The sequence below is a fragment of the Papilio polytes genome, unplaced genomic scaffold (assembly GCF_000836215.1).
Source record: "Papilio polytes unplaced genomic scaffold, Ppol_1.0 DF824047.1, whole genome shotgun sequence".
Taxonomy (NCBI): Eukaryota; Metazoa; Arthropoda; class Insecta; order Lepidoptera; family Papilionidae; genus Papilio; species Papilio polytes.
In genome coordinates, this window is record NW_013525157.1 from 5821179 (window position 1) to 5847906 (window position 26728).

The 26728-nt window shown below is 35.2% G+C and overlaps 4 protein-coding genes across 10 annotated transcripts in view; 1 reads left to right on the top strand and 3 right to left on the bottom strand.

Moving 5' to 3' along the window:
- Positions 1 to 358: 358 nt before the first annotated feature.
- On the bottom strand, positions 359 to 15465 carry LOC106100629 (adhesive plaque matrix protein). Of its 6 annotated transcripts, none has more exons than XM_013279568.1 (9): positions 15301 to 15465; positions 10090 to 10267; positions 8958 to 9089; positions 5724 to 5891; positions 4867 to 5126; positions 2153 to 4196; positions 1870 to 2076; positions 1667 to 1791; positions 359 to 1437 (listed from the first exon to the last, which is right to left on the bottom strand). In XM_013279568.1, exons 2-9 carry the CDS (start codon positions 10193 to 10195, stop codon positions 622 to 624), a joined length of 3858 nt encoding a protein of 1285 aa, XP_013135022.1. In that variant the 5' UTR covers positions 10196 to 10267; positions 15301 to 15465; the 3' UTR covers positions 359 to 621. The 6 variants fall into 6 exon arrangements, with proteins under 6 accessions (XP_013135022.1, XP_013135021.1, XP_013135020.1 ...); XM_013279567.1 differs by lacking the exon at positions 15301 to 15465 and adding an exon at positions 11261 to 11425; XM_013279566.1 differs by lacking the exon at positions 15301 to 15465 and adding an exon at positions 11228 to 11425.
- Positions 15466 to 17568: 2103 nt separating this feature from the next.
- LOC106100832 lies at positions 17569 to 21332 on the bottom strand. The gene is made up of 10 exons (XM_013279889.1): positions 21106 to 21332; positions 20569 to 20760; positions 20270 to 20374; positions 19898 to 20153; positions 19576 to 19703; positions 19252 to 19446; positions 18609 to 18961; positions 18429 to 18492; positions 18186 to 18353; positions 17569 to 17736 (listed from the first exon to the last, which is right to left on the bottom strand). The coding sequence occupies exons 1-10, from the start codon at positions 21145 to 21147 to the stop codon at positions 17569 to 17571; spliced, it is 1671 nt and encodes a 556-aa protein (XP_013135343.1). The 5' UTR covers positions 21148 to 21332.
- Positions 21333 to 21695: 363 nt separating this feature from the next.
- LOC106100833 lies at positions 21696 to 25190 on the bottom strand. 2 transcript variants are annotated; one of them, XM_013279890.1, is made up of 10 exons: positions 24975 to 25189; positions 24650 to 24841; positions 24328 to 24432; positions 23880 to 24135; positions 23336 to 23463; positions 23050 to 23244; positions 22549 to 22892; positions 22234 to 22297; positions 21989 to 22156; positions 21696 to 21911 (listed from the first exon to the last, which is right to left on the bottom strand). In XM_013279890.1, exons 1-10 carry the CDS (start codon positions 25002 to 25004, stop codon positions 21744 to 21746), a joined length of 1650 nt encoding a protein of 549 aa, XP_013135344.1. In that variant the 5' UTR covers positions 25005 to 25189; the 3' UTR covers positions 21696 to 21743. The 2 variants fall into 2 exon arrangements, with proteins under 2 accessions (XP_013135344.1, XP_013135345.1); XM_013279891.1 differs by having other exon boundaries at positions 21736 to 21931; positions 24975 to 25190.
- Positions 25191 to 25361: 171 nt separating this feature from the next.
- The window catches only part of LOC106100372 (proteasome maturation protein), a 1566-nt gene continuing 199 nt past the window's right edge, over positions 25362 to 26728 (top strand). The window contains exons 1-3 of the mRNA XM_013279200.1: positions 25362 to 25528; positions 25637 to 25795; positions 25950 to 26051. Of these exons, the coding sequence (XP_013134654.1) occupies positions 25526 to 25528; positions 25637 to 25795; positions 25950 to 26051 (264 nt within the window). The 5' untranslated portion in view covers positions 25362 to 25525. The remainder of the gene's footprint in view (positions 25529 to 25636; positions 25796 to 25949; positions 26052 to 26728) is intronic.

Sequence of the window (26728 nt, forward strand, 5' to 3'; positions counted from 1 at the left end):
TTACAGGACTTTTTCTTACGTCATTGGTGGCAAAGGAACAAGCGGCTCACTGCTCCACACAGACAGATGTGATGTCTGCCTTTAATCGACAGAAGAGGCACTGAAAGATTATTATTCCCTTTCTTATGCGTCAAATCTACTTTCCCTTCCCATTCTTTCCTTATTGGGATAGGAAGAGACACGATACTAAAACTACGCCCTTGCACAAACATCAGATAAAATGCACAATTTCTTCATGGACCAATCCCACACAAGTTTTCATAAGCAATGAGCTTCAACTGAATTATTAGTGCAAAGGAGAAGAAAACACGTTTATTATAAACATACAAATTGATTAGACAGTAATAAAACAACATACTAAAGAAAATATTATATATTAAATCACATTTTTACATTAGACAAATTAATAACATTAGTAAAAGTGATTTTGAAATAGTATGACAACCATAATTTATTAAATAAATTAAAAACGATCTACGAATTTCTTAACATAATTATAGACATCTAAAAATTCAACTCGTAAATAAGCATTCGATATAAGGCGATTTTAAAGATTATAAGCAATTGCATTAAGCCCTGTATTTTTATGATGTATGGGAAATTAAATTAGTCAGTTACTTCTTACTTCGCACCGACATCACGGGATGTGACAGCGACCTTAGTGCGTGTGACATTAGTTGTTGAGCTGGCGGCTTTAGCGGCGGTGCCGATTTTTTTGACTGTCGTTGTAGTTGTGGTCGTTGACGTTCCTCCGTTAGGTAAGTGTTGTACATCTGTGTTTGTACGAACTTCTTGGGAACCCGATTGCTTCTTTTCAAAAGCATTAGTATTACTGACACTTTTATCAGTAACTTGCTTATATCCTTCCCTTTCTACCAGATCTTGGTAATGTTGACTGGTGTTTGATCCTCCTCTCTCGCCACTTTCATGCAGATGTACAACTCCACCTTCGACGGGAACGACTTCATTTCTATTATACCTTTCAAAGGTTCCATTGCCATCAGACGTATCTATGGTATAGGAACCACGGCGAATAGGTTTTTCTGGTACCCACACAATCTCTTGAGTGAGTGTTTCTTGGACAGGTTCTGGTGTCGCAGTCGTACTCCTGGCTTCACTGGGCGATCTTATGTGAGTTACGTGAGTACGAGTATCATAAACATTTATACTTGATTCGTTCGAGTCGTCGACATAGTTTTGCGATATTTTATTGTTCGATATATTTTCGTTTGTGTTTTGGGTTTCGTACCGAGGACTTCCGGTATTTGATCTCGGCGTCGAAACGATTTGAGTTCGCGTTACACGCACTTCCTCGTTCGATACATTTCTAGCTGTGTCATTTTCTGTTTGTTGTTGCGGAGTAATCGGCCTAAGTTGACCTAAGCGAGGAGAATGCTTAATTCCGAACGTTATCTGAGGTGTTTTACTTAACTGGACCTGGAAAGTAATTGTAATTCGTGTTTTACTAAATTTATTAAACAAAAACTTCAACAGAAACTACATCAACAACCAAACCATTATTATATTTAAAAAAAACTACGAATTTAACAAACCGGAACAAATTCAACAGAAAGCAGTTGCCTCGAAATAGATCATCGTTTGTGGATTGATTTATTTTTACATACACAAAATATTGATTAAGAATTTTATGTCATTAGTGATTTACCTTTTCGGGGGAGTAGGTGCCAGGCGCGGGGACACGAGCGCGGTCGTCTACGGGAATTTTATGACGTCCTGAAAGCGTATATACCGGAGTATCCAATACAGATGGTATTCTGTACGTATTGGGCGCTGCAAGAGATTAAAATAAAGGGTTAGAACAATTACTTAGACGCGTTTGATATTCAATATATATTTTTTTTCACTTACCAGGCGAATCAGCATATTTATCTGTTTGAATCTTGACTCCAAAAGTATATTGAGGCGAATATGTTAACACAAATTTATAACTCTTCTCTGGATTGTACGTGCCAGGAGATGGGACCTTCAAACGTTCATCTATAGGTTCCTTGTGTCGACCAGATATTGTGTAAAGTGGAGTTTGGACGGTTGTTGGAATATTGTAAGAATTGGGAGCTTAAAGAAAAAAAGAATGTTTTATTGACATGGTTAGAGCAATATAAGAAAAAAAAACATGTAAACTAATACTAACCGGGTGTATCCTGAACTTTAATAGTATCTGATTTAATCCTAAAAGTATATTGTGGCCCATTAGGCATCATCACTTTATCTGCCTTATCAGGATTGTACGAATTTGGAGCTGGGATGTTATCTGCCTTAGGTGGATTTGTCTTAATTCTGAATGAATAACGTGGAGCGTTATCCAATAGAATTTTATCTGCTTTATCGGGGTTATACACATTAGGGGCCGGAGTATCACTGATCTTCTTGTTTTCAATCTTCGGACGGAATGTATAGGCAGGTGAATGTTCATGAAGTACTTTATCAGCTTTTTCAGGATTATATGCATTAGGCGCGGGATTAGAAGACGGTTTTTCTGTTGGACCTTTCACCCCAAATGAATATTTAGGTACACCATCTACCAAATGAATATATTTACTTGGATCGTAGGAATTCGGTGCTGGCGTATCCACGGACTTAGGAAGGGGATGTTTACTTCTAAATGTGTAAGAGGGAGAACTTTCCGAAATTGCATTGGTTCCTTTTTCTGGAGAGTAAGCATTGGGGCCAGGAGTGTCTACTACTTTGTTTGGCTGTCCTTTACCCGAAATCGTAAATTTGGGAGTACCGGATGGTAGATTTGGGTCATAAGTGTTAGGTCCAGGAGTATCAGAGGGTTTTGCTTCTGATCCCTTGCCAGACATAGTGAATTTAAGAGAATTATTGGGAATATGTGGATTGTAACTAGTTGGACCAGGAGTATCTAATGGCTTTCCGTCTGCTGGACGACCAGTAAAAGTATATTTCGGAGATTGTTCAGGCAAATGTGGGCTATAAGCATTAGGTGCTGGAACATCAGAAGATTTTTCTTGAACAATTCTTCCTGCCATAGTATATCTTGGAGTTCCGTCTGGTAAATGGGGGTCATATGCATTTGGTCCTGGAGTATCAAATGGCTTAGCATCAGTGCCTTTCCCATAAAGACTAAACTTAGGTGTTCCATTTAGTAATTGAGGATCATACATATTAGGGGCTGGTGTATCACTAGGTTTTTCTAAACAGGATTTCGGTCTAAAACTATATGAAGGTGCGGAATCATATAAGAGTTTATCGACTTTGTCTAAGCTATAAGTGTTTGGAGCAGGAATGTTGTCTTGTTTTGGTGTTACTCCTTTCCCACTAATAGTAAACTTAGGTGAGCTATCCAAAATATTTATGGATTTTTCTGGAGAATAAGCATTAGGTGCTGGCGTATTCTCAATTTTCTTTAAGTGTTCTTTTGTGCGAAATGAATATGACGGAGATGATTCATGCAAAAGCTTGTCAGCTTTATCTGGACAATATGCATTGGGTCCTGGTAGGTCCTCAATTTTACTTGATGGTCCTTTTCCACTCATTGTATATTTAGGTGCGGCATCTAAAATATTAATACAATTCTCTGGCGCATATGCATTGGGCGCTGGGGAATCGCTTCTTACAACATTTTGTTCCTTAATTCTGAAACTATACGATGGAGACGATTCATGTAGAACTTTGTCAGCTTTTTGAGGGCTATAACTATTAGGAGCAGGGGTTTCACTAATTTTAACGCACCCATTTTTACCAGAGATACTAAATTTTGGTCCACCGTTAAGCATATGCATTGAATTTTCCGGAGCATAAACGTTAGGAGCTGGAGTTTGAACAATTTTTTCCACAATTTCCTTTGTGCGCATGCTGTATGCTGGTGAACTTTCGTGCAAAATTTTATCAGCCTTCTGTGGATTATACGAGTTTGGCGCTGGTGTTACTTCATGCTTTTCTACTGCTCCTTTACCAGCTAATGTATATTTGGGGCCACTTTTAAGGATATTAAGTGACTTTTCAGGTGAATATACATTTGGCGCAGGGGCATCATGTATTTTAACGATTTCAGTTTTTGTTCGGAACGAGTAAGCGGGCGATTTTTCCCTCAATACCCTATCGGCCTTTTCAGGGTTATAGGCATTTGGTGCCGGTAAATGTTCTATTTTTTCAACTTTCAATTTACCAGAGAGGCTATATTTTGGAGATTTTCCACGAAGAATTACATCGGCCTGAAATATTGAGACAAAGTATTAAAAAAACAACATTTACCATAAATTAAACTACCCAAATGTAAAAAGATAATATAATCTAAGATTTTCTACTAACGAAATTATACAAAATGAATATAAGTACCTTTTTTTCGATGATTTGTAATAATTGCAGCTTGGAAACTGTCAGGAATTTTCATTTCGTAATATAAAGCTCACAAATTTACTATTGACGAAGCCATATTAAAGCATTAAAAGTTGTTAATATTATGAATTAGTACATGTTGATGAATTTAGCAGAAAGTATTAGGACTTTGTTAGTTACAGGGAAGTTTAAATTGTTGGTATTTCTTCTGGAGCAGGATGATATGCAGGTTGACCGGCGTAGCGCGAGTGACGTATACCGAATGTATGCGAAGGCGCCCACGGAAGGTTCACGCACACCTATTGTTAGAACATCCACTTAGTTTAAGAAAAGGTCAAAATTAATTAATAGCATGAACATGATTGGACGCATACAAGTAAGATGGCAGGATTTAGGAGGAATTTAATGCGTTAACCATTATAAAAATAAACTAGAAAGCAAGGTTATGAACCAAGATTTAAAAACACTATTTGCCTTCAAAAGTCCGGAGAAGAATGTCGATGTAAAAATGTTGCAAAAGCCCAAAAAAGTACGAGTATAAATTACCTTTTCAGGACAGTAAACATCGGGACCAGGCACTGAAGCAGAAGGTTGTTTGACCTCTCTTCTTGGGGCCATGGTGTATGCGGGTGGTCTCTTTGTAAGCACTGCTGCTGCCTTTTCAGTAGTGTATGTACCCGGACCAGGCATGGGCGTTTTGCTCTCGATAGTTTTGCCTCGACCGGTTATGCTGAATGCGGGCGCTGCGCGTTTACTGCCCTCTTTCGCTTCCCCGAGAACCGGAGGCATGGAATAGATGTTAGGTGCTGAAAAAGTTAAATTTAAAAATCTATTATTTATGTATTCAGGATTATTTTCGTCACAACAAATATATTGGAAAATGAAGAGATAAATATGATAACGATGAAATAGCATATATAACAGTGAAATATACAAACATACAATTCGAAACATGACAGATATCATGAAAATCAGTAGAAGCTACATTAAAAAAAAAAACAAAAATCGACAATCAACAGGATATAGAATCTAAAACACAAACAATAAAATGAAATGTCTAACTAAATTAAAATACTTAAGGAGTAGATAATATGAAGAAGTCAATGCCTAATGTAGAAACTACAACGACTGAAAATGATTGAAATACAACGTAAGTGAAAGTTGCGATAAATTCAAGTCATGTGTAAGATAATTAGATCCAATATGAAAAAAAAAAACTAAAGGACTTAAAAAAAGTAAGAGACGAACAAAAAGCAAGCAAATTGGCAATACATCAAAAATTAAAAGACCAAGATACAATTACATGAAAGCGATAAGACTTTGTGATTTTTCAGATACAATGCAACAAGACCATTACACGATGAGTGAGATGCAAGACACTACGAGACTTGTAGCATTAGCACCTGGGGTCTGGCTACCAGGCTGCGGCATACTGACTCGAAGACCGATAGAGAATGCAGGCGCGTGACGAGTGGCTTTACTGGGCTCGTAGTCGCAAGGGGCTGGCGTGGGGGTCACGCGCGGCGCCGGCCACCGCCCGTGCAGCGACGCCGCGGGCACCGACGCACGACCTGACATACTACATCATTACATCTTCATACTTGACTTAGAGCTTAGAAATTTCATATCCCGATTTGCAAACTTGCGAATCAATTCATTTTTTACTATTACTATTCCATTTATGACGAAAATAATTGTTTCAAATTACATATATATCTATCTAATACTGTTTTCTTCTTTTTAAAATGTATTTTTTAGAATAATTAGACCTTAGGTAGTGCAAGGTGCACTCTAAATAAATCCTACAATCTACAAAACTTGAAATGCAATTTTACCCGTGTAATCTTCAAAGCTTTAGCTAGTTACTCGCTACAACAAAACATCTATAAAAATTAAAACGAGAAACAAAAATTATGTCACTGAAATCCTACCTCGGATCAAAGTTGCTTCACTAAAATTGAACACAAACAAAACTCCAAGATTTAATCCACAAATACGAAGTAAGCACGATGCAATTGTATGGACGTGGATGTGCGACTGAGCCTGCTCCGATCGAATATCGCCTCCCAGGCTCCGCAGGCACCTACGCGAAGTGACTCATCCCAGATCACCTTCGTGCACACGGACTTATTTGGCGACAACAAACACAGCGAGTCGAACTTATCGACCAATGTCAGAGCTTTAACTTATCCCAGTAAGTGCTGTACATTTAAATCTTGACTAATAATTGTATACATAAACCTACTTCCTTTTACTTAAACCAAAATACACAAATCTTTATAAAGCGATTTTTATAAAACGTATGCTTAATCCGTTCACCTAATACGGTCATGCAAAACTATATTGCTTTTATTTCTTTACTAAAATATGTAGAATTCCCACAGTATTTTTACTTTTAATTTTGTGTTTGTCACATGTTTGAAGTTAATGTTAGACAAATAAGGTCCTTTTAGGGTCATCAGCTAATATCAAGTATAAATTATCTACGAGTTTTTACCACACATCAATAACAACCGGAAAGAAAACCAAGCTAGGACATTTCATGTTTTTCCCCGCATCAACAGCGGAAGTGTATGCATGTCATGTTCACCGCTGTCACATATAATATATCTAAACAGTTTACAGAAAACTGATTATACAGTTTAAATGACTTCGATTTAAATAGTCGGGCAAACATTAAACAAGTGAACAGGAAGAAACGTATAAATACGGCGGGCGACGTCGTTAATGCAAATTATACGGCGTAGTGAAATCATGACCCATTTGAAAACACGTATACCCCTTACAGAAATATTTGTCAACATACTAATCGAGGTCACGACACATTTACCTAGCTAAGCTGACAAGTTATTTCTCATATCAATTCGTTACTTTACAAAACAGTCTTTAACACCAAAGAGCGTGATTAGAAATAGTCAATAGTAATTTGTTTCAGCATACTCTGGGTCGATTTGAACTGGCAAAACAAATGTGCAAAAACCTGTTGTTATCAGGGTTTTAAAAAAGGAAAGAAGAGATGGAGAATAAGGCCTGACAATAACGAACTCACAGCTGAGTAACAGCGCATATTATATTTTAACACATATTTACACTCTTCACATCAGGTGGATTTGATTTTTCACATTAAAACCCAAACAACAATAAAACTGTTAAAGCTGTTACATCAAGCAAGTATCCCAGCAGCGTCACCTGCACTTGTCACTGCAATTACTCAATTAAATTATTATCCTGACTACCCACGCTAAGTGGCATTGAGCCGTGGTGGTAAATTGTCACTTCATTCAATCCGTATATGGAACGTTAGACAAACATCTGATCAAGTCTGTAAACTTTCTGAGGCTTGTCGTAGTAAATCTAGATTTTTTATTAACAAAATAACTCTTGTTACTTGACTTTTACGTTAACTTAATAACTTTAAAAAACGTTTTCGTTTAATGTCACTACGCAAAAAACCAATCAATTTCAATGAAAAATATTCGTCAAGTAATGTAATTATTGTTAAGAAATTCGTATTACGTCATCGTGCTGGAAAAAAAATTAGTCACAATATTTTATTGTAGAAATAAAACCATTGAAGGTTGGTGTGACCACATTAGTTTAGAATTTCTATAGACACGAAATAACGACATCGACTTCAATAAACAAAAGCAGAAACAATTAATTTATCACAATAAAAGAATCGAATCGGGTAGTTGGATTTCAGATCAGTTTTATTTTTATAACAAATCTCATAAGGTTTTAACCGGCCTGTAGTCTCTATAACACAACAAATAACAACCGTGGGCGGCACTCGTTCAATTGTCCGTCGTATAAATTACAATTATCTTGTTCAAGCCAATTTTCAGATGGAGTCTTGATCAAACGATTTCTAAACGATGCCAAACGAAGACATCGATTTAGCTTCGCTCTATTAAACATGTGACATGGCTGTTAATTCTACATATAAATACGACTCAGCCAATATTTCATAACTGTAGTTCCTTAACTATATATTAGTTAATAAGATTCATATAAAATGTTCATAAAGTAAAGCTCTTAAACTTAAGAACCATTGATAACTGAAAAACGTTACTGTTTGCAATTAAAATTATCTTACAATTAATACATTTTCGGTAGTTACTAATGTAGTTTGTGTAGTTAGTTATTAATTTTTTTCTGGTTTTCCATTACAAAGGGAACGTCATTAGTTTGGACATCACTCCTCTACCCATAAGGGAAAACAAAGGTTATTTATAATTTACTTATTCACTGCTAAGATAAGAAAGGTTAAACTGCATGTTTACAAACAGCGGAGATTATTATTTTGCACACGGGTTTTCACTATCATGCAGTGTGAAAGTTAAACAAACATTAAAAACCCGGCGATTAAATTATAAAATAATAATAACATCAAGTCGAATGCAGCACAGGTCATCTCTACTTGAGAAATACTAATACATCCCATAACTCACTAATAACCAAATCATTCTTTAGACAGTTTTTTAAACATAAAAAACTAACTCTTCATAGGTACAAATCGTAGGATTAAGCAAGGCAAAAAGATACTCCTTAGTCCTTCTGATTTCGACAATGTCATCTGGTAACGCAAACTCTTCCATATATTTTGTAGGATTTAGCATTGTATCAGTTGTACGAACCTTTAGCTGTCATTCCTTCAGTATTGTAGGAGGCAGGTCCTGGACCAGCCTGTCCTGTGAGCGTGAGATCCAACTTGTGTCCGAAAGTAAAAGCCGGTGCTCTTGGCTTGCGGGACTCCGGAGGTGGTTTACCTGCAACGTATGAAAATTATACCAACAGTTGACACACAACAATAAAAATACTAAATAATCCATCGATGATACTTAAAACGCAGAATGCTAAACTTAAATGTCATGTGAATTAAAAAAAATAGCAACAAAAATACAATACCTTATGCCTCTATCGTTAAAATATATTAACCACATGATAAATTAAACTGGCTTGAAAAACAATAGCTCTAATCTATTCAGTAATGGCCGTGGATAAAATAATAATTTAACTTACTAAATTGTATTGATAACCTATACAATTAGTAGAATGTTATTAGTGAGAAACAAACAAAACATATAGGAAAAAAATACTTAAAAAAGTATTATCAAATATTGTTTTGGCATAACACAGGTAAACATTTCGAGCAAGAAAACAACATCGAGCTAACCTTATGAAGGTCAGCGGCGCCCACACAGTCCAGATGGCAGCCGAACATGAATTAATTGACACTTCACGAGACAGTACCAGTTAAAGATACTGATATACTTCAAGGGATTTAATAACTGAGTTTACGGAGTAAAATGTATTACGATGTTCAATGTTGTATGCGACTGCGTCGTTTGAAACGAGAAAAACAAGTACTGAATGTTTAGCGTAATGATGTCACAGACGGTCTTAACGCGAGCGAGGCCGCGAACGCGATAATCTCGCAACCTCCGCATGATGTCAGCGCTACTTGCGAATCGCGACCACCTCGCCCAAATCCATACATCACAAGCTGACTTATTAGCAAACCAAATTTTACATCGCATGTTGTTTATAAAGCAAAAACGAAAATTCCATATAACTATTTGACACGTATTGTACTAAGACGTGGCTATATATTTTACTTTTGATTAGACTCAAGAAATTATTAATTTATATATCTGAAGCTATTTTAGATTTATTGCATAAATTTGAAAGTACGTATATACTTGGACTAATCTACAGTTTTATTTAATTTATTGTAAGAGAATTCTATAGAAAACAACAATAATATACCTATAAGTGAGGGCAGGGATACGACAGCCGGACCCGGGCTGGCTGCCTCTGCGGCGATGGGTCCTCGGCGCTTGGTTGGGGTCCACGGGTTCTGGCGCACACCCATCGATGAACAAGAGAAGTAGTTCTTAGACAACGTTGTTGTTGTAGGTATGTTCGTACGTCGAATTCCCAAACTCTGGAAATTATACATTATGGTTAAAAATCCTTCATCACATCAAGACAAGTTTTAAACATAAAATCCTATTGCATTGATGCTTGTAATTTAAAATCCATTAAGGCCAAATAATACTTATTTCGATCAATTAGTCATATTAATTCTAATATCATTAGAAATGCAGCAAAAACATAACACAAGAAAATTTAGGTTTATACATAACACCATTATGCTTTTGCGTTCTTGAAGAATATTTAATTTAAATTACAGTTGCTAACGTTAAATAACTTCAAACACGTTGGGTCCAATAGTAATTAGTTCAACAAAACTTTTTAATTACCCTAAATTGGGCGGAAATTTGGGGAACATGAATTGTTAAAAGTTTGTAGAATTGAATTATTTATGGCCGTTTAACATACAAATGTAGTTGTAGGATCTAATCAGTTGGTTTATCGAAAGCTCGCCTTAAGTTAGGATTAAGCAACCAAAATTTTAAGCACTACCAATTACTGGAGAATTGCAATTTAAGTAACATAGTAAAAAGTAGGTTGTAAAAAGTTGTTTTAAGGCCTACACAAGTATGCGAACATTGCATACTATTGCATAAAAACTTGCTATATGGTCACTTGCCAGTCGTAGGAATGTCAAATATCTTGCAAGAGCTTTGTACGACAAAATCATTTTGCAAGATATTTGGCATAATAATAATTTATGAATAATTCTAATCCACTTCTATTTGAGTTTACCTTTCAACCTTTCTTGTACTACATGAGAAGTTTACCTTTTTATCCTTTAATAACCTCAAAGATCGTGTTTAAGAATAGTTTACAATATTCAAATCTAACTTAAAAAAACTACTTAATTACAAAAGGACCGTAAGAATTGAACTAGGTAAAATTTGTTTCAGCTCATACATTTCAGTGATGGCTAAATGAAAAAACGATGGAGTAAAAAATTAAATAAACAAAAAAGCATATCTACCGATCTAGTTTGACTCATCGCCGATTTGATTACCTTCGCCGACCGTAAAGATGGTATTTGTCGGACGGACATTTTATATATCTAAATAACTAGGTATCCTTATTAACGAAATGTAAACTGTAAAATCAGCTGTATGAAAATATAAATTCTTTAACAAGTTACGAAATACGTTTTCTGTTTTTTGAGTCTTGTGATTTATGTCAAAATAGTGTTAAGTTTGACATTTAAGATATTATCGTGCTTTATTTACTGCCAGTTATAAAACAACTCGCGAAGGTGCAATCGCTGTGGTATAACGTTAGTTTTTCAAATTATCTTATCCTTGGGAGGGCTGCGTAGCGCTGACTTTAGTCTGCTAAGATATTTGAAAAACACTATAAATCTGTGATTGAATCATCATCAGACCTGTGTATGTCCATAAGCTTTTCCAATTGCTTTTATTGAATAAATGTATTCAATACTAGCTTTCGCCCGCAACTCCGTCCGCGTGGAATTAAAAAAAAAAACAAAAGTGAGTAGCCTATGTGTTCTTCCAGACTATCCTCTACATCTATACCAAATTTCATCGTAATCCGTTGAGGCGTTTAGGCTACAAACTCTAATAAACATCCATCCACCTAAACTTTCCCATTTACAATATTAGTATAACATATTCGAAAATAAGTGCAGTAATGTCTATAATTAAACAATGATCAAAACGTAATACATCATACATTTCAATGCCATCGATGAATAACGTTGACCTTACGAACGATTTAACTTGTACATAAATTGTCTGCTTAAATGGTAAACAAAAAGTAACCCGAACAATATGGAGATGCGTATGCCTAATAAAGAATAAATCTTTTACATACGTTGCTATAGATTTTGTCGGTTTATAGGTCAAATACGAAATATGCTTCATTGAAATGGCGTCATTACTATTTTGGTAGTTTTGCGCACCTTTAATTTTAAATTATTATTGTAAGACGCTTGAATATCTTCAAGGCATCGTTTGTTATTGGTGTAAGCAGTGATTAAAATATTGCGGGGACATGTAACATACCCAACTTAAAAAGACACCGCAATTTGATAGAATTCAAACATAATAAAATTCTAGTTATTTTTTTCTTTATACTAATTCCCAAATCTGAATAGTAACATGAGAAATTAATTTATTAAAAAAATCATGCAGTTATTTTTTTTGCATGCAGTCGTGCTTAAAATGGTTTAATTTCTGCAGTTTACCTTAATGGCTTTCCGGCGCTTGCATTTTTGCGGAAACATTTAACTTATCTGAAGGTGAACTTGCAATGTTAGTATAACGGAAGCTATTTTATACATTTTATTCGCTATTGATTAACGTTGTATCTTACAATTTTTGACTTTTTAATACAAATATATGGATACTAGCTGTTGCCCGCGACTTCGTCCGCGTGGTATTAGAAAACATACCCTCGGGAACCCGTCATTCTCGGAGATGAACCTTAATTACACTTGGGTATGAATTAAAAGATACCTGTTCAGTAAATCACTAAAAAAATTAACGGTTACTTATCTGTACATAGGTCTATGACCTTAAGCTTGAAATAAATTATATTCTATCGTGTTGTTTAAAAAGCATCTCGTGTCAGTATTAAACCCAAGTTAAGTTATTTGGAAATAATGCAAGTATTTGTTAAATTTTAATAGAACTAAAACATGAAGTCACGCGAATGTCATATAACTTTTGATGAAATGCAATTCTTTTTTTGGTGCATTAAAAAGCAAATATTAAAACAAACTGGTTCGTTTTTGTAGACAATAATGATGGTTATAATTGATAACATAAACGTATTTGCATTATTAATTGACGTAGAAACTTGCTCTACAAGCTCGAACATTAACAGTCAAACACCCACACACAAGTTCATAGATGACGGAAATTTAATTTGATTTATTACTAAAATACGACCCATTGTGAGTACAATTGTTGTAATGTATGCGATTTTTATCGTTATTTTGTCTGCTTGCCAAAAAAAGATACAGTCTGTTAGAATTCAATCTGGAAAAACTAGATTTTTAATATCGGTTTTAAAAATAAGGAATACCTTTACCAAATAAATAACAGATATAAATAAAATACTATATAAAATGTAGCTAATTATAAAAATGTCATTATTAGTATATGATATGATGTCAACAACATATTGTAAAAATATCACGTTTGTCATTGAGCCTGAAAGAAAAGTTAATTCAGTGCCAGGCCGTGCAAGTCGCTGTCATCGTGAAAAATGAATAAAATCGTATTTGGGCCACTCGTTTCATAGCAGCCTTTCCCGATCCCCTTCGCGAAACGAACAGACAGACGATGCCACTCCAACGCTCCTATTAACCTTTCACCTTTTCGATAGAATGATCAAAAGCGCAAAAATGCATTATAAGTTACTGGCTGTTCCTCGCGACTTCATCCACGTGAAATTTAAAAATATAGCATTGATATAGACAACTATAGATTAGATATCTAATATACGTGAACATGCGAAGTTTTACCAAAGGAAAAATATTCGTCTATAGTCTAGACAATTATTCGTCCACTGTAATTTAATATGCAGTAATGTGTATGAATAAAGGCACTTAAGAAATATTAATTAAATTTATTGACAGCTAGTAGATAACGGGTCAATAGCTAATTGTTCTCAATGACTTGACTGACCTTCAGACTATAAGTACGTTCACAGATAGAAGTACATAGAATAAAGTATTTCACGAAATAATTAATTGCCAGTCTAGCCTGCTCGTTGTATTCTATTGAAGAATCAAATAAACCGTCCGAAATCACAGTCAATTGAAGAAAACTGTGACACGAGCATACAAGCGATATTAATTTTAGTCAAGAACATGACAAAGTGTTCTAGTTGGTAGTAGGGTAAAATAATTTTACTCAAACTTTAAAATAACATTTTTGTACGCATAATTTAATATTACACATGAATAACATTTTTGCAGATTGTTAGTGATCAATTTCTAATTTGCCTTCATAAAACAATTATAGAAGTACAATATTTATGAGAATTTTTCGGTTTTCTATAGATAGAAAAAGTATAGCTTGCTGATTGCTTTTTAGGTGCCATACGCTTCTATTCAGGTTTTCCATCCAAAAATTGTTCACTTAACTTTGCGTAACGTAACTTGTATTATTCCAATATATTTGCGTTTTTTCACTTTATTTCAACGCTGAGTTAAACGGTCCTAGTCTTTAATGTTTTGTGACTCTCATTCCCAGTAGATACCTAATGAGGTAAGCCTATCAACCTATTTACGTCTGTGGGTGGTTAAAGTAGATCTCATAAACAAGGCATTTATAGTCCTAATAAAGACCAACAGTCGTGTCAGAAAGTATATAAACTTCTTCCCACGATATTGACTAAGCCTAAACTATAAAACTGTCACACATATGCCTTTCTTGTTATATTTATTCATGACGATCTAGAATGTTTGGATTTAACGACTTTTTCATAATACTTATGGAAAAGCAGGATGTATAATTATTAATTATTAGGTATAAAATATTGACATTATGATTTCACAATGTAATATTATATTCCTTGTCTTATAACATCCTTTAGTCCATTTTTGGAAATTTAATTCAATTAAACCTTTAAATAAATACTCGACAATACAATTTCTAACTTAGGCACTTATATGCTTAGAGTTACGAAAGATACGACCATCTTTACTAAAAAAGAATATTTACATTGTCATTTCGTAATTTTCAACGCTCGTAATGCAGCAAGGCTGTTTCTATTTTACACCTAAAGCGTTATATCCCCATATGACATTTATAACGCGATAAATTATTTTACGAATGACGTCATTACGTATCCTATTTTTTTGTTTATCTAACACGTCATAGCTTATATCAACTTAACTTATAGCCAAGTTGGATTTTTAATTACTTTTTAATGTAAAAAAATCGTATTTGTACATAATAAAAATCACGTTCGATCCTCATTCTTTTCATACGGCTATTCTGTGCAAAACAGTAATGACGTAATGTTATAAAAAATTATTGCCATTAAAATAAATAAAGGTACTTTCATGCGTCCACTCACCAATAAAATTATGCAAATTCCAGTTGATAATTGTTGATAATCCAATTATTATGAATAACAAATAATGAAAATATATCTTTGTATAAATAATTGTTATTTGTTTATATTATAAGTTAAGTTTCGCGTATTTTCGATCAGGCAAGCCGTCGTTGTGCGTCGCGTCGCGCGGTGCACTGCGGACGAATGCCCGACTATTTTGCTATTTGTTTGTTTGCTTCGCTATTAGAAGAGGCTGATGTCGCGTGGGCGCTTCCCGCCAAAAACCAGTTGTCTTGGTTACTCGATTATAATGGCGTCATCGCGTGCTTTGATTTCTCTTCCTATTATTGAACTTATATCAATTTTAATTACCCTTCTTTTATCGTGTGTTTCTAAGACGCATTCCATTAAGAAATTCTGTTGAAAAAAAAACCTTTTTAGATATCTCCGGGCATATATTTGCAATAAGAATGACCTTGGCATAACTAAAATGACATTGACTTATCGTTTCTTGCGCTTGTACAAACAAGATATGTTATTTGAGAAGATCAAACAATTGTACCGATATCCGTAAATGTTTTTGATTCCAGATCTCGGAAAACAAATCATTGATATAATTTTGGAAATCCTAATCTACTGCATTTCGATGTAAAAACTTTTGCTTCATTAGGTAAGTTACCTTCTGCAATGCTGAACTACCCACATTAATATTACTTCCGCATGCGCCAGCTCACCTTACAATGTAACAATTACTCCTTTATGATTGAAGTGAGGTCGGCAATTTATTAATCATTTTTGCGAGTGCCCGAATACTAACAGATAGCATCACTGAGATTCTGATTTATTTGTCGGCATAGTTAATTGATATTCGTTTTAATAATATCCTCTGAAATATACTGTAACTCTAATTCCTATTATAACTATTTATGCGTCGTTATATGTGGACATAATGAAACTCCGGTACTTAGCTTGAGGTATGTTTAATTACTACAATTTGGATGGATTGACAATCACTTGAAAAATAGACAAAGTGCAAGGGTGTGAAAAAATGGTTTGGTTGAAATAGGGATGTCCATGTAAAGCGTTTGCTAGTGATGGCCGTGTTGGATAATTATCCAGATGAATGTGAGATAGGCACAAATAGTAACTAGTTATTAACACATACAAGTTGCATGATCGCCAGCTTTTACTATAGAGCTTTAACTGTATTGCATCTCCATATGATCCGTTGGTTTTCCTTATCTAATTCTTCTTAAGGCGCGTCGGTGGCTCAGTGCTGAGGGTCGGTGGCTAAGTGGTTTAAGCACTTGACTTGTTATCTACATAGGTCTTGGTTTCGAATTTCGCCATGTACCAACGTGATTTTCGATTTATTCGAATTTTCATAGGTACATAATTTATCCGACGTTCTTACGGTTAAGGAAAACATCGTTAGGAAACCTGCATATGTCGACGAAAAAATTCAAAGACATGTGTGAAGTCAACCAACCCGCACTGGGCCTGCGTGTTTGACTATGGCCTAGTCATCCCTTATTAGGGTAGGCTCCGAGCCCCTCAGTGGGGACGTAAAGTGAGCTGGTGGTGATGATGATGAATTCTTCTTGTTTATTTATTGTCTTAAATTATCTTAATCAATAATTACTGCTACTTTCTGTAACAGAATAACAACTGTTAATGTAATGCAAAGCATCGCAACCCATTCTCAGACTTGTTTTATTCCTATTTGAATAATTCTCTCTAAATGACTGCGTTGAGCATGCGTAAACATTTTAGTCTAAGCGTAGGTTTTCTTGAGAACTGACATGACATTAATCTTCATGTGGACGTAGCAATGAAATAGGTACTAACTGCATTTAGTATTCACCTGTAGTTTGTCAACGAAAACATCGTGGGCTTCCACTAACATGAACGTACGTGTGTTAAGACCTAAATACTGGACAATATGTAATGGGAATTGTAAAGTTGAACCTAAAAATATACACCGTATAGATCCAGCGAAATTCACTTTTTCTCAATTGGTTTGGTTGGTTTTAAAAAAATATAGTCTTTAGTCTGAATAATTTTGAAGTGAAATCATTAAAATTGAAGTGTATGTAAAATAAAAACTAATAAAAAAAATGACAGATATGTAACTGGGTTAGTTGAGGGTAGATAATTTAGACATATTTTTTTGTTATTTCACGCGAACGAAGTGGCGAGAAACATAAGGCCGTAAAAATGAAAAAGAAAAACAAAAAATCCCGTTTACTTATTTATTTAAAATACGCCTTACATAAAATAATAAAATGCTTATACATCCGTCATCTCCTCGATGCGTATAGAGTAGGGCACATCGTGCACCGTGGTCCAGTTAACCGTGTTGGTCCGGGAGACCACATCCGAGACGATCTGTTCGCGGTAAGTCTCCCAGCGGCGCGTGGACACAAACTCTTTAAATAGCTGCTTCTTCGAAGGAATCTTTAAAAAAAAGCCGTGAAAATATTACCTTTTTACAGCGCCATCTAGCGAAGGATAACGAATAATAAAAGCTAGTCTATCTTTAGTTATTTTTTAACTGTATACCTGAAGTTGTTAACCAATTTTGTTATTTACTGTAGTAAAATAATCACGGTCATTGCTTTCCGTCTCGCCCACGTGTGCACAATTTGAACATAACGCGAAGCGCGGGCCTAATATGGTGACAGCCTACGACTTTCCTTACGCCCAATACGATTTATTGTGACAAAAAGAGGATATTACTTTTTTTAGGAATTACATGCTATTTTAGTGCAAAAAAAAAATTGAGCTAATGTAATAAAAAAAGAAACCTGTTTTAATAATTACTATTAAGACAAATCACACAGACAATGATTCTTACAACATTTAAGACGGGAGCAGAAATAATCAACGTTTGTAATTGCACTCACTTTCTTATCGAGATAATGTTTTATGCGAGACCATATGTTGGCGGCGTTTCTCTGCATCAGCCAGATGCTGGGCAAAAGCATGCAGTCCATTTGCGTTAGCGCGATGATGCGACGGTCTCGCATGTTCTCACCAAACCCGAAAGTCGACCCTGGGTTAAACTGACACACCTGAAATAAATACCGATACACTTTTATAGTACCATAATAACTCTTTCGCTACCTAAACAAACTACAAAAGTATACCTGCATGAAATAGGTGCGGATATTTTTTGGCGTTTGACGTACTATTTCAGGAACAACACTTAATCTGTAATTTATAATGACAATATTGAATAAACAGTTTGAGCCTACCTCCTTATAAACTACGTAAGACATTCTTTTTATGCCCGACTCATACGATGCATGCTCAAGAAAATAGCAAACCTTATTGATTCCCGAAAGCCTTGCTCTGCTGGTTTTAAGAGATCCTTTTCCTTAATCCCAGAATCAGAGCCGGTTTGGCTATGAACAAGGAGACGACTGCTTTCGGTACTATGCCGTATCCCTTCTTCATATTCAACAGACTCAGGTCCGCTATCCGGCTTTAAAATGCTTGACTTTTTCTTATAAGAACCTGCTATGCTTGTTGACGTTTCAGCGAGGTGTATTGAGTGTTTTGCTGAAGATTGTACTTTACCAATCGAAATTTCTTCCTTCACATCGCTGTCCTTACTCTTGTTTTGATACGCCCCAAAATATTTGGTATCCAAATCTTGCTCACTTTCCTTAGGTGGTACCTGCAAGTGAATATTTTATTGAACATAAATAAATCTCTTCAACCTTAAATAATCGGAATATGTTAAAAATGTATCCCTTTTGCATTGTAAAATATTGTATATTCAAATTTCCATCAGATTAATGTCCAGTATGCACTAAAAATCACATTTTTTATAAATTATAATAGACATTCTAATTGCTTAGGTTTACTATTTTAAATCTCATAGTCAGCTCTTGACTCGTCATTTCCAAGAAGTAGTAGTTAATGTGAGATCGTTACTTTTTGGACAAAAAATAAACAAGTACATACATAGGGGTCGTAAAGCTTGTAGTAATTCTTTCCGAGATGTGTCTCGACCGTCACTTGAATGGACTCTATCATCTGGCATTGGCCCGAGAGGATGAAGTAGACGAAGTTAGGCACGCCCACCCCGTCACCGAGCACAGTCTCATTTGCTTCATACGATTTCATTTTCGCTACAATGCAGCCATCGCGACGCGACACCTACAATCATATTATAACCAATTGTGTTAACTATTAAATTTTCATATTGTATCTATATATTTATGCCTTTAGAATATTTTTATTAAAATCCTTAAACGTAATCAATAAGACAACTTTAGCCAAAATCACCTCATCGAAAGCATCGAAGTAAGTAAATGCAGACATTGCGTTCTGGACTTCGTCCCATTGTTTCTGCACGGACGCTTGTAAAACATTTTTAAAGTCCTCCCTTATTAGCAGCAGCAACTCGCAGTGATCTAAATAAATTAACTTGGGAAAATAAACAAAACACTTTTCCACCCACTCCATAAGCACTATCGCTACCAATACACAGAAACAAAGATAAACAACCTTTCTTTACCAAATTTCATTACATTACTAACTACTAACGTCATTATCAATGAGAAGATGACCATTCTAACTATTATAACTAGATCCTTCCTGATATTACCAACAGTAGTAACGGTTGCAGTTCTCTTGATGTTATGCAGGAGTGATACTTCTCCAAACATGTCGCCGGTGTGCATAGAGCCGACCTCCACTGACACGTGCTTCTGAAGCAGCTCGTCGAAGATCATCTGCGTGACGACTACATCGCCACTTACGATGAAATACATCGCATGTGCCTCTTGCTGCTGACGTACTATAGTTCGTCCCGGACCATAGTACTTGTAGTATGTCACTGCAGCTAACTTCTTTTTCACATGCTATTATTTGCGGGAATGCAACCATCAAACGAGAAAAGTGATTAGGGTATTAGAGATCAATAAAATGCATATGAAACCACCAATTGATTGGTTATACTCAATATTAGATAACTCACGTTAGGATAACGCTTGAAACATTTTAGACCTCCAATAATTCGATATAAATATTTCCTTTCAGCTTCTGTTCTTTCGTGGGCTGCTTTATTTAACAAAGCTTTGTCCTATAATCCAAACAAAATAACCGAGTGTGTAAAATTAAGAGCGGAAACATTCGTTCCAAATGGAGTAATGCACCGCTTGATTTATCTTGTTTATCAAACTAAGGCAAGGTAATGAAGTTGATCATGATTTTTAATTTTTGAACAGAATTATGGTAAGAAGGTATCCAGTAACCAGTAAGATGATTGACTCTCACGTTTATACTTAATAGCTGCTTCTTTTTAGATTTGCCTCGAACAGCCTGTTCTACTCTACGCTTCACATCTTCTAGTCCCTCGTATTCGTCTATTCCTTCTATCAGCCAGTATGCGTTCGCCATTACCATACGGCCAAGTGCGCGGAACATGCATTTTGCCCGAAATTTGCGCCTCATGAGTTCTTCAGGATCCTGATTTTAAATTGATTATGCAAGTGGGATTACTAATCATTGTTTTATAACAAAAGATGACAAATGAGCAAGCAGCCGAATGATATCGCTAAACAGCAGAGTAATCGATACTTATAGCCATAGTTAACATGATTATGCTTTAAATTATTTGTTGCAGATATATTTCCTTGTCCTTTAGTGAGATGAACGAGAGCATAACTGAAAAAAGCCTAATTACGTCTTGTAGGGATCAACCATATCTTGTCTACCATTTCTTATTAGGCTTAAACTAGATTGCAATTGGAAGACACAAAGTTTGGATTTGTAACCAATTGGAAGTAACTAAAGAAATGTTTGAAATCTCACTATTTCTTTTTTGCCCCCTTTCATTCTAGTTCGACTCAACATTGTTGTTTGGGTGATATTCAGAGGAGTATCTGATAAAATAAATAATAATTATAATCTTAATATTCTCTCGCTTATTCAAACTGTTTCTTCAAGAGTTACGATCTAAATCTAGAGCAAAAATAGTTAAAAATTACACAAAATTCAAACTTAAGTCACTTGGTCATTTTTATACTGACATAATTTGACAGATTATAAAATTAAGCTCATCAAACTGTTTTCATGTTTCATGTCATCTTCATGTTAAGAATTGATATTTAAATATTATTATTAATAGTTGCCAGCATTTGCCATATTACGATCTTCAATTCGTCTTGATGAAAAAAGCTTGCAGAGGTTTGGTACAGAACTAAAACATTGCTATTTAAGTGTGGACTGTTCATGGCGCCGCCAGTTGTTTCACATCAAGTCCTCATCTCTATTCCTACTGGTCAAAGGGGCATCTCAAGAAGAGGAATATTATTAACTACGAATTAAAACAAAAGATAAATCAATCATAGAAAACTAGTTCAGTTTCATTCTTCTCTCAATACATAAATAAAAAGAAGGAATAATGTGATTACTTATTTATTTAAAATATTACACTAAATTTTATTTTTTCATATATCTTTCATCTCTTCGATGCGTATAGAATAAGGCACGTCATGCACAGTGGTCCAGTTGACAGTATGGGTCCGAGAGATCACATCCGCGACGGTCTGCTCGCGGAACTCCTCCCAGCGGCGCGCGGACACAAACTCCTTGAATAGCTGCTTTTTTGTTGGGATCTGAAAAAAAAATAGCAAACCTAAATTTCTTTCTGTAAAAAATGCCTTCCTCCTTAAAGCAAGCTCATTCTACTCACTTTCTTTTCTAGAAAATGTTGTATACGAGACCAGATGTTAGCCGTGTTCCTCTGCAGCAGCCAGATACTGGGCAGCAGCATGCAGTCCACCGGCGTCAGCGCGATGATGCGACGGTCTCGCATGTTCTCACCAAAACCGAAGCTGGACCCTGGATTAAACTGGCACACCTGAAATAAACACCATTATCATTCCAATATTCAGAAAGGAAAATATTAAGTATAACAAAAAATGTAATGTTAAATACCTGCATGAAATGAGTGCGAACACTTTTGGGTGGAAGACGGATAATTTCGGGTACAACGCTTAATCTGAAAATAATAACGACAAAATAGAATAAACATCAGTAAAATACCAAGAACCCCATTGTTTAAATAGATTAAATTAAAAAAAAAAAACATTCCATATTAAAGCTACATTGCTGTTGCCCACGAATTTCTGATACACCACCATGCAATGTGATGTAAACAATAAATGATTAAAAAGAAAGAAATAGGTGTGAAATATAAAAAGTATTGCAAATGTTAGACAAGCAACGGTAAGGAAACAACACGAAAATTACCTGATTGACTCTCGGACGCCGCGGTCTGATGGCCTCAGAAGATCATTTTCTTTAGTAGTAGAATCAGAGCCAGTATGTCGAATACGACTACTTTCAGTGCTACGCCGTATTCCTTCCTCATATTCGACGGATGCTTGTCCGCTATCCGGCTTTAAAATACTAGACTTCTTCTTAGAAGAACTTCCCATACTTGTAGATGTTTCTGCGATGTGTATCAAATGTTTCGCCGTCGATTGTTCTTTATCGATTGAAGCATCTTCCTTTGCATCGCTGTTCTTACTCATTTTATTGTACGCTCCAAAATATTTTGCATCCAAATCTTGCTCGCTTTCCTCGGGTGGTACCTACAAATTAAAATTAACTGTTATTAAGGTTATTCTAAATACGTGGTACTATATAAAACAGTACAATATCAGAGTGTTAACAAGCAACTAATTTGTTTCTAATTAGAAAAAATTAGAAAAATTGTAAGTAAAACTGTAACAGGTCACAGATACAAACATAAGGGTCATAGAGCGTGTAGTAGTTCTTGCCGAGATGTGTGACGACAGTAACTTGTATGGACTCTATCATCTGGCAGCGGCCCGACAGGATGAAGTAGACAAAGTTCGGCACGCCCACGCCGTCACCGAGCACCGTCTCGTTGGGTTCGTAAGATTTCATTTTAGCTACAATACAACCTTCACGACGCGCCACCTGGAAAAATATTTACATGCCCATACCGTTTATGATCACCTAGTGCTTCAATAAAAAATCTTAAAAGTTTCGCTTAATGTAACAAATTCACCTCATCCAAAGCGTCGAAGTAGGTAAAAGCGGACATCGCTCGCTGCACCTCGTCCCATTGCTTCTGTACGGACGCTTGGAGAACATTTTTGAAGTCGTCTTTCATTAGCACCAAAAGCTCGCAGTGATCTAAGCATCAAATTTATTCTGAACAATGAACAAAGAACTTCCGCAATCTCAATGCCGTATATCCGCTTACGTATACTGTATGGAACTAAAAACGTATACAAATATTTTGTTGCTAACCTACGCCCAAAGTTTGATCGATAACGATAACAAAATGCGAAACTTCTTGTTAATCAGTGTTTGTTGTCACATTATATCGCGTGGCAGATTTATCTCATCTCGTTTTGATTAGTTAATCTTTTGGATAAATTCCATCCATTGTGATCATTTTCTAACATTGTAAGATAAGGTTAAATCTAACTGCTAAAAACTTATTAATAAGCTTCCTGTTAATATTATGTCTGCTAATAAGAATATCGTTACAATTGTTTTTAAAACCAAAAAAAAAACAACAAAATGGGAATTCTTCTCGCAATTACCAACAGTAGTAACGGTTGCAGTTCTCTTGATGTTATGCAGGAGTGAAACCTCTCCGAACATGTCGCCGGTGTGCATAGAGCCGACCTCCACTGACAAGTGCTTTTGAAGCAGCTCGTCGAAGATATTCTGCGTGACGACTACATCGCCACTCACGATGAAGTACATAGCATGTGCCTCGTGATGCTGACGTACTATAGTACGTCCCGGACCATAGTACTTGTAGTACGTCGCTGCTGCTAGCTTCTTTTTCACATGCTGTACATGACAATTAACTATTAAGGAGCAAATTTCCTGTCAAAGTTCTGAAATGACTTGAATGAGAGATGAAGAAATTTAGGATCAGGGGTAGGTTAAGTTTCTGAAACATCGTGGCAAGGTTTTTATTAAAAAGAATAAGTACTCTTAGTGCTGAATTCTAAGGTTCTAGACTACTGCATATGAACTTACATTAGGATATCGTTTAAAACATTTCAATCCGCCAATGATACGGAATAAATATTTCTTTTCGTCGTCCGTCCTCTCGTCAGCCGGTTTATTTAACAAACCTTTGTCCTAATAATCAAACCAACAACACCAACATTACAAAATAGTTAACAGATCCGCGAAGAAGGCAAGGTTTCTGGGCAAAAGGCTGGATTTAGAAACGAATATCCGCTTATTGTGTATGGATGGTGCAGTAAATCGGAAGGTGTTAGTTTAAGTAGACCTTAATGTATTAAATTGTCATGAAAAGGAAAATTAAAATTCCGGTTTTTTTTATGTCTCTTACATTTATACTTAACAATTGCTTCTTTTTAGATTTGGCACGAACAGCCTGTTCTACTCTACGCTTTACATCTTCCAGACCCTCGTAGTGGTCTACTGCTTCTATCAGCCAGTATGCATTGGCCATCACCAAACGACCGAGTGCACGGAATAAGCATTTGGCCCGAAATTTGCGCTTAAATTGTTCTTCGGGATCCTATACATGCAGTATAATGTTTTTGAATTAAGATTAGTCGAAAAAAAATAAGCTTTACCACATATTTGTATATCATTGTACAATGTTTACCAAGTAATTTTTCCCACGAAATATTTGAATTTCAAAGTCTTACCACTTCCTTTTTAGCAGCTCGACTTGACATTGTAAATACTTATGTATATTATTTCTACAAAAATATGTTAATTCTAAAAAAATAAATACAATACAAAAACAATAAAATCGAAAAATTTTATTGTTTTTCAAGTTTCTTTTCTAAAAGTAAACGGAACATCTCAAATTATAATTATCAAAAACTTCATCAAATTAAAACTTGAGTCAAAATTTAGACATAATAAGTCAGGCGTCAATTGCAAAAAATAAGTTTGTCATTTTTTTTATTGAAATATAAAAATAAATTCATTGTTTTGTCAAAGAAGATATAAAATAAGAGACAATCGATATGATGTTGATTTTATCTGTACGGAAGTTCTGTCAAACATGACTTGTTCACATCTGTGGACGTGATTTGACAAATAATTTTTCAAAAACCGCTAGTGATACAGTGTGTTTGTACTATACTATATTTAAAAGTAAAAGAATAATATAGTCCTTTGACAAAAATCATAAACTAGAACCTCAACAGTAATCTTTAAGTTTTTAACTTGATCAATTTCATAATTCACAATGGTAAAATAATCTACATTTATGGGTTAACACATAAAGCATCTTTGTGCATCATTTAGCATATTCTACTGAAATGTATCTATCTTTATATATCTCTTATATTATTTTCAGAGTTTCGGATTGCCGTCTGTGAAAGTTAAGCCAGAACAGGCAAGCGAGTGCAAAATACGAGATGGTCCTTATGGAATTCCTAATCCTTTTGTCGAAGGGCTAACCGCTGCGAAACCCAAATTACACGTCTCGCATCCTTTGGAGGCCTCAGAACGCAATGTAAGTACCTTACAAAAGTCTGTTAGAAGAAAACTAACTAGTCATTGTAGCCCTAAACATGAGTTAAAAGAATTATACAAATCATCTGTGTATTCTATTGTGTCGTTAGTTTTGCAATCTTATTACATAAATAATTTGAATTGTTAAATTACAGTATCATCTTAATGAAGAGAAAATGAACATGGCAATGTTGAGGAACATCCAAGGACTCCACGCTCCACTCAAACTGACTATGGAAAGGAAGTTTGCAAAAAAGGTATAAAATGATAAATAAGATTATAAATTACTTTGTTTTTTCTCCCAAATATATGATAGAGTTTAATTTTATCATCTGCTACAAAACATTTTTATCTGCATTATAATGCAACTGCATAATATTCTATCAATATTAAAAATGTCCTTATGTTTTCTATAACAAACAAGTTCTATAGGTTTTATACAGTCCTTGTCTAAATGTCACACTATCATACACAAAGATTTTCATTATTCGACATTCAATTTAATGACTGAATAGTTTATTGTGTTATGGTTTTTAAATAATATTATACAAGTCTCTGCAAGGAAGACTATTTTAGGTGTTATACATAAGAGGGAAGGACACTGCACAGTGCAGAGATAATCTAGTGCTGCCAAGCTATTTGAAATGATATATAAAGATAACATGAAAATAAATGCTAAGCCAGTGGTGGAAGAACTGCATGTGACTTTGGCCCCTGTGGACCAGCTCAAACTTACTCAAAGTTTCCGAGGAGATGGATGGAAGCACTTTGTTCACATTAATAATAGTTTTGTTAAGTAAAATAAAAGTTTACTAAACAAAGCAGATTTGGTTGCCAATTTTTCTAAAATTGTATTGTAATTTGGCTCTTTGGCTAAGTTTGCACAGGGCTTTCATTAGTAACTTGTTTAGGATTAAAACTATGTTTTGTTTCA